Source organism: Bufo bufo, chromosome 1, assembly GCF_905171765.1.
Source record: "Bufo bufo chromosome 1, aBufBuf1.1, whole genome shotgun sequence".
In the NCBI taxonomy this organism is placed as follows: domain Eukaryota; kingdom Metazoa; phylum Chordata; class Amphibia; order Anura; family Bufonidae; genus Bufo; species Bufo bufo.
The window spans coordinates 682,950,008-682,957,924 of NC_053389.1; the positions used below are offsets into that span (position 1 = coordinate 682,950,008).

Consider the following 7,917-nt stretch of genomic DNA (forward strand, 5'->3'; position numbering starts at 1 on the left):
GACAAGGATAGGACTGTTCTATTAGGGGCCAGCTGTTCCGGTCCGCAAAATACGGAATGCCCACGGACGTCATCTGTATTTTTGGCGGACTGCAAAATACATACGGTCGTGTGCAAGAGGCCTTAGGCTGGGTTCACACACAGGTTTTTAGTGCCTTTTTTTCTGTACTTTTGCGGTTTTAGAGGCATTTATTTTTTTGCAGTACATTTTATGGTGCGTCTTTTGTGGTAAAAAACGTTAGCTCCAAGTGTTAGCTGAAGGTCGATGGGAAATATAAAATGCAGGACACACAAGAGTTTTTGGCTAATTAGGTGGCTTCTTTCACATGCAGCACACTGGAACTGAAGGTTTTTTCAGGCTTTTTTCTACCTCCCTCTTTCACTATAGGGAAATAAGAGTCATGAAGAAAATGCTAGCGGGCAAAAAGCACCAGAAAAATGCAGGTCACAAAAAAAAATTAAAAAAATGACGCAGGTTCTGCTTCAGGATTCCGGGTGTTTTTTTTAGCAGCAGTTTTTGACAGGTTTTTCGGATGTGGTTTTTCAGTCTGTCCATTTCAATGGGAAGTTTAGATGTGGACGCAGAATCTGCACCAAGGATGAACATGGAAAACAAACTGTGCCGTGTAAATTAACAAGCGGTTTTCCCAGTGAAATCAATGGAGATTATTTTTAAAGGGAACCTGTCACCTAGAAAATGCGTATTAAACCGCCAGCAGTACCTTATTGCAGCTCGTAGTATGATTATAAAGGTGTCTGTGTCTTTTCTGTACAATGCGCCAAAAGTCTGAAACTTTTATTCAACAGGCCGCGCCATGTAAACGATAGTCTTGAAGTCAAGGGGGCAGCGGCTTTCTGGCCTGAAGTCAAACATGCCCCGCCCACTTGCCCGCCCCTTAGTATTTGATTGATAGGATGTGCAATCCCTTCACTGCTGGGCACTTGAGCGCAGTCTCACGCATGCGCAGGCTCTCATGTGCGAGTGCCTGATCATTGAGCCTACCTCACAGTGGAGTGGAACAGTGCACAGGCGCCAGCACAGCAGGGACACAGCGCACGCGCAAGACTACGTTTGAGCGTCCAGTGGTGAAGGGATTGGAATTCAATCAAACGCTAAGGGGCGGGGCACGCTTGACTTCAGGCGAGAAAGCCGCTGCCCCCGACTTCAAGATGGCGCGGCCTGTTGAATAAAAGTAATTTTTTCAGACTTTTGGCGCATTGTACAGAAAAGACACAGACACCTTTATAATCATACTACGAGCTGCAATAAGGTACTGCTGGCGGTTTAATATGCACTTTCTAGGTGACAGGTTCCCTTCAAGCGTTTTCAGCAGTTTTTGGGTGCGGAGTCCGTGCTAATCTATGTAGGGGCCCCTCCGGCTGACTTCATACATACTCTAAGTTTTGATGCAGATTCTGAAAACAGCTTAAAGTGAACATTTTTTTTCTTAAAAAAATATATCTAAATCCTAAAATACATACAAGCTGAAGCACGTGCAATTTACCAAGGTGCCGTCAACGAGCATAACCGCTCAGTGCCCGTGCTGCGGACCACAACTGGTTCAAACCCACTGACTTGAATGGGTCCACAATCCGCAAAATACCGCCAAAGTACAGACAAGCATGTTCTATCTTTTTGCGGTAAGGCGGCGGGGATCAGAAACCCACAGAGGCGCAGTGCTTCTGATCTGTGCCTCCGCCCCGCAAAAAGATAGGTGAAGTCCTATCTTCAGTCGTATCTGGCCGCCGTGGACCCCTTCAAGTAAATGGGTCTGCATCCGTGACACAGAGGGCACATGGCCAGCGCCCGCATATTGCGGACCCGCCATTTACAGTCCGCAATACGGGCACTGAGCAACGACACTTGTGTGCATGAGCCCTGAAGTGCATCTGCCGGCTTTCAGAGGCAACATGGATTTGTTTTCATTTCTAACATTCCCAATTTCCATATCCCCTGCAGAGATAAGCGGCATCTGATTTTTCAGCTCCCAAATTTGACTGCTTATCTCCAGCCATCCATGACAATTCTTATGCCTGCTTGACCCATCCGAGCATGTATGTTCATGGGAGAGCTATGTGAAGCAGATTCAGTCAGTATGCTGCAGTAAGGCTCTGTTCAGGGGCTCAGGCTGCTGTTCTCTTGATCCCACATGCTTTACACTGCAGGTCTGCTTGTTGTATCTGGCTGGTGTGTAGAAGCCCACAGGAACGTGAGTACACAGAGAGCTGATTTCAGGTACAGAAAGGATTGACTATAAACTACAAGCATCGAAACCACATGTAAGGGGAAGAGCGGGAGATCTGCTTCCACCGGAGTGAGGATAGAAGAACAGAAGAGACGAGGACTCACCGCTGGGGGTCACGGCTGCTGGCGTCGCCATTGTGGTGGGTGAGAAGTGCACAGGTTCTACCTGCAAATAATTAACATACATGAGGAGCGAGCGCTGGAGCAGAGCGTTCTGCATGACTGGACGGGAAGCACTGCTTGACCGCTATTGCTGGCATGCTGGGGCTTATGGTTCTACAAACATCCGGGACGTATGGGTGGCTTAGACAATGGGGGAAATGTATGACCCCCCAGTTTACTACTTTTCTGTTGTAAAGAAAAGTTTTACATTTTTGTGCTTTCCATGTTTGGGCAAAACTTAGTGACTTTCTATGATAACATCAAGAGGGACCAGATTTATAAAAAAAAAGGACCGTAGATCTGGTCGGCATCTGATGGTCATTTTTTTGCAGGTCAGATGCGGATCCATTCATTGCAATGGGGCCGAAAAAGGTGCGGACAGCACACTGTGTGCTGTCCTCATCCGTCTGTCCGTTCCACGGCATACGCAGAAAAATAGAACATGTGCTATTCTTGTCCGTGTTGTGGACAATAGGCAGTTCTAAAGCCTCATTCACACGTCAGTGTTCGGTCAGTGATTTCCATCAGTGATTGGGAGCCAAAACCAGGACTGGAGCCTCCACAGACATCAGGGATAAGGGAAAGATCTGCACCTGTTCTGTGTTTAGAGCCGCACCTGGTTTTGGCTCAAAATCACTGATGGAAATCACTGACCGAACACTGACGTGTGAATGAGGCATAACAGGGGGCAGGACGGTGCGATCCCCAAAATGCAGAACGCCCGCGGCCAGTGTCTGTTTTACTGATCTGCGCGGTCGTGTGCAGGAGGCCTAAGGACGCTTTCACACAGTCAGTGTCTGGTCAGTGACTGGGAGCCAAATCACACAACAGGTTCCATTACACCTTCTCTCTGTGCAGGATCCACTGATGTAAATAACTGATCAAACACTGAACAAACACGGACTGTGGGAAAGATGCCTAAATCTCACCCCAATGGAGTACCATTTAAAGGGGTATTCCGGTGACATCCACAGTACAGGGGATAACTATTAGATCTCTGGGGGTTCAGCCACTGACGAAAATTATGGAGGCTTTTACCTCGTGGGGACCCCCAAAGTCAATGGAGTGTCTGGTCAAGTATTTGCACCTCCGCATTTATCTCAATGGCCCTTCCGTAAATAGCTGAGCGCTTGTACGCTGCCATCTCTGGAAGTCCTATAGGGGTGAATGCCGCTCCATACATTATGGGGGTGCCCGAATTCTTGTGATCATAGGGGTCTCTGCCTTTAGACCCTTAGTGGACAGTGGGGTCTTACAGTGGGGGTAACTTGATGTAACCGGAATACCCCTACATTGCGCAATCTTTGATAAATCTGGCACAAATGATGACAACCCCCTACATGTCTACTCATGTGAGGCATGCTGGGGGTTACAGTAGTATGGGATCTCCACAGCTCAAGTCAGATGTGTGTGATCTCCTCCTGAGGCACGTGCCCCATCACTGCGGGGATCTAGTGTGGGTGATGCGGTGCTGAGCTGGTGCAGGGAGCAGCAGAGCTGTGGTGTAGTGCTTTGTTCTCTGCTGCCCGGGACAAGGGCACAGCGGTGGATGAGGGGACACGACAGATAACGGGGCTCGGATACTCACGGCGCCGCCTCCCCCTCCCCAGTGTCCGGTTCCTTTGTGCGGCCGGTGTCCGGAGCTGACAGGAGAGATACCGCGAGAGCTGCGAATCTCCGTACTGGGGGCAATCAGGAGGGGGAGAAACTGCGGTGTTACCATAGCAACAAGTGAGTGCCTTCCCAGGTAGGGGGCGTTTCTATAGCAACCCCGAGGGACAGGGGGGAGGCAAGGAGCAAAATACTTTACACGTATACCGTGTCATTTACTTACAGGCGATTACACTTCTATTATGCCAGCGACGCGCGGGGACAATAGCGCTCTGCTCTAGTGCCATCTAGTGGTGGGAAACGAAACTGCAAGTCTGTGTGACGGAGGGAAAGTAGCCGTTATGTCTGAGGGGCAGGTCTAGTGCAGTACATGAGGACGAGGGGCCACAGGCAGGGGTGGGATTCACATGTTTACATATACCTACACCATATATATGCAGCACACATATAAATATACAATATACATGGTACTCACACATATAAATACACCATATACATGGTACACATACATAAATACACCATATACATGGTACACATACATAAATACACCATATACATGGTACACATACATAAATACACCATATACATGGTACACATATATAAATACACCATATACATGGTATTCATACATAAATACACCATATACATGGTACACATACATAAATACACCATATACATGGTACAATAAATACACCATATACATGGTACACATACATAAATACACCATATACATGGTACACATACATAAATACACCATATACATGGTATTCATACATAAATACACCATATACATGGTATTCATACATAAATACACCATATACATGGTACACATACATAAATACACCATATACATGGCACAAATACATAAATACTATAAATCACTGAAGAATTAAACCTACTTAAAACTTAACTTTTATATAGGATATTCATTAAAATAAGTCCCACAAAATTTGATATATGTTGTAGATGACTGCAAATAGTTATCTACCGGAGTTTTTTTTAAGGTACATAACACCTTAAACATACGATGATGTTTATTATTACACTGAATTGTTTGTAACCACTCAGGGTTTGATGTACAATATCTTCAGATGTCTGTAATGAGTCCAGGGTCTCAGGTCAAATAGATGCGATAAGTGGTTCCTTTGTCCAGGCTGTAGACTTGGGTTGTAGACTTGTCCACTGTAGGAAATGGTCCAAAGGTTAAGATGGGGGGGGGGTAATATCCCTATAGTTCTATATAGCCCTACCTAAAAGCGGAGAGGTCTCCCGCCTAAATGCGGGAGAATCACCCCCTAGAAGAGCGACCCCACTTATCGGTGGCTGACCCTTGAGACAACTTGCCTTAAGTAGATAGCTCCAAATAAACAAATTCCAGACGCGTTTCCTCTTTCCAAAATATTATGGCAGATTCATCAGGGGATAGGCGGATGAAAGTGTAGCCTGATAGCTCAAAGCTGGATAACTTGCTGGTGCTCCAATGTTGATATGCAGACCAGAACAATGTCTGGAATCTGCTACCTAAAATACCCTTAGTGATTAGGCAGAAGTCCACACAGGTGTGTAACTTACTGTGGTCCGATCGCGTGCGTTCCACCTTCATGCCGCCAACCCGGAAAAGAACATCCGCCGGAATGGCGCTGTGAACCGCACTGACGTAAAAAAAGTGCGTCCGGAAGTGCGTCCACCGGAAGTGCGTATGCATAATGTCATCGGTGGAACGCACGTGGAGCGCATGCCAGAGCGCAGGCGCTACAATAATATACTCCCCGCCTGCGCCGCTCGTTCAGATAAGGTTAGGCTAAGTCTCCCCTGCGCATGCGTATATATGTTTATTTCTATCCATATTATTACATTATCCATTGATAATAAAGAGGCCACAGAGATTATGTGACACTGGATTATGATTTGTATTCAGTAATAATTAATACCGTACTACGCCATCCAGACACTGTTACTACAGCAAAAGCCAAAGTTCTCAATATAAAATAAATATTAGGGTATATTAGAAATGGAGTTTCCGCTGTCTTAATACATATATATGGGGAAGAGGTGCTTCCAGGGATAGGGATATTGGTTTCTCAAAATCACAAAATAACCTATCTTGATACCCTTATTCACCAAAAGTTGATTACACTTGTTAGACCTTTCTCGGTCTGATACTTATTATTCATTCTGACAGGTCAAGATATACTTAATACACTATGTCTTTAATTCAAGAAAACATTGATGCACTGAGGGATCAGATAAAACACCCGAGGACAGCATCTCATTGAGGCCCAGTGGGCTCACAGTTTTTAGTCTCTGCCTCTTTCTGTAATATCCTCCTGTTTAAATCTCCACCTCTTGGGGAGGGACGCACGACTTCAACAAAACAAAACCTCAATGCCTTTTCATTTCCATCATGGAAGAGTTGTATATGTCTAGAGATAGCGGTGTCTCTTTTATTCCTTATGTCTCCCAGATGGTCCCCAATCCTTCTTCTTAATTCTCTTTTAGTTTTTCCCACGTACTGAAGTCCGCAGGTACAGCTACCCAAATACACAACTCCTGTAGTTTTGCAGTTAGCAAAATCTCTGATAGTGAATGTTTTATTTGTTGTGTTGCTAGTGAAGGTTTTGGTTTGACAAATGTAGGGACAAGCTATGACCAAGGGGTCTTCTATCTAACCACGTGCCTGATTTCTTGATAGGTGTATAGTGGCTATGGATGAACCTGTCCCCCAATGACCTCCCTTTCCTATATGTAATGGCCCTCACATCCGGATCCAAACGTAGCATTTCTCAATATTTTTTCAGGATATCCCTGACTTCCCTTTTACAATTGTCAAAGGTTCCCACTATTCGGAACATTGGATCTGTTTCTTATTTTTTCCCCTTCTTAGGAATCAACAACTTCGTTCTTTCTGCATTTTCAGCCGATTTGAAGGCTCTATGAAGGGGACGATCTGGGTAAACTCTCTGATTGAATCTAGTTTTTAGGTCTCTGGCCTGATCATAAAAATCATTCTTTGTACTTCAATTTCTGCGAATACGCAGGTATTGACCCTTTGGAATACCACATTTTTGATTAAAGGGGTGATGACTTTCCCATCTTAGCAAGTTGTTGGTTGCCGTGGGTTTCCTATATGTCTTAGTTTTAATGATACCGTTGGTTAAAGTGATGTACAAATCCAAAAAAGCCAGGCCCTTGTCTCTTATCTCAGAGGTAAAGTGCATGCCAATCTGGTTGTTGTTTAAATCAGCCAGGAAAGCAGAGAATAGCCCTCTGGGGCCGCCCCAAAATATCAGTATATCATCGATATAGCGGCCCCAGAAGGCTATCCTTGGTGTCCAGACACTCTCCTCGGTGAAAACCACCGTGTCCTCCCACCAGCCCAGGAACAAATTAGCATAAGTGGGGGCACAGGCGCTTCCCATTGCTGTGCCTCTGAGCTGGTGGAAGAACTTGGAGTCAAATAAAAAATAATTGTGTCGTAGGACAAAATCCCTAAGTTTGAGTACCAAACGATTATGTGCTGTAAATTGAGTACCCCAACTCTTCAAGAAATGATTCACTGCACACAAACCCAGATCATGGGGAATATTGCTGTAGAGTGCTTCTACATCTATGGACGCCAGGAAAATACCCTCCTCCAGATGTAATCCATCAATTTTGGTTAGTAAGTCGGAGGTATCTCTGATATATGACGGAAGTGCCGTAACAAAAGATCTCAAAATCCTGTCAATGTATATGCCTACATTTTGTGTTAGAGAGTTTATCCCTGCCACTATTGGGCGGCCCTTCAACGGGGTTAAACCCTTATGCATCTTTGGTATAGTATAAAATGTTGGAATCTGTGGGTGTGGTTTTAACATAAACTTAATCTCATCACTAGACACTAGTTTCTCCTCAAAGGCC

At 45.2% G+C, this 7,917-nt stretch overlaps 1 protein-coding gene across 1 annotated transcript in view; it reads right to left on the reverse strand.

Moving 5' to 3' along the window:
• The window catches only part of ARNT2 (aryl hydrocarbon receptor nuclear translocator 2), a 124,696-nt gene extending 120,615 nt beyond the window's left edge, over positions 1 to 4,081 (reverse strand). The window contains exons 1-2 of the mRNA XM_040414146.1: positions 3,995 to 4,081; positions 2,350 to 2,410 (exon numbers count right to left, since the gene is read on the reverse strand). Coding sequence (XP_040270080.1) covers positions 2,350 to 2,380 — 31 coding nt within the window. The 5' untranslated portion in view covers positions 2,381 to 2,410; positions 3,995 to 4,081. The remainder of the gene's footprint in view (positions 1 to 2,349; positions 2,411 to 3,994) is intronic.
• Between the last annotated feature and the right edge of the window lie 3,836 nt (positions 4,082 to 7,917).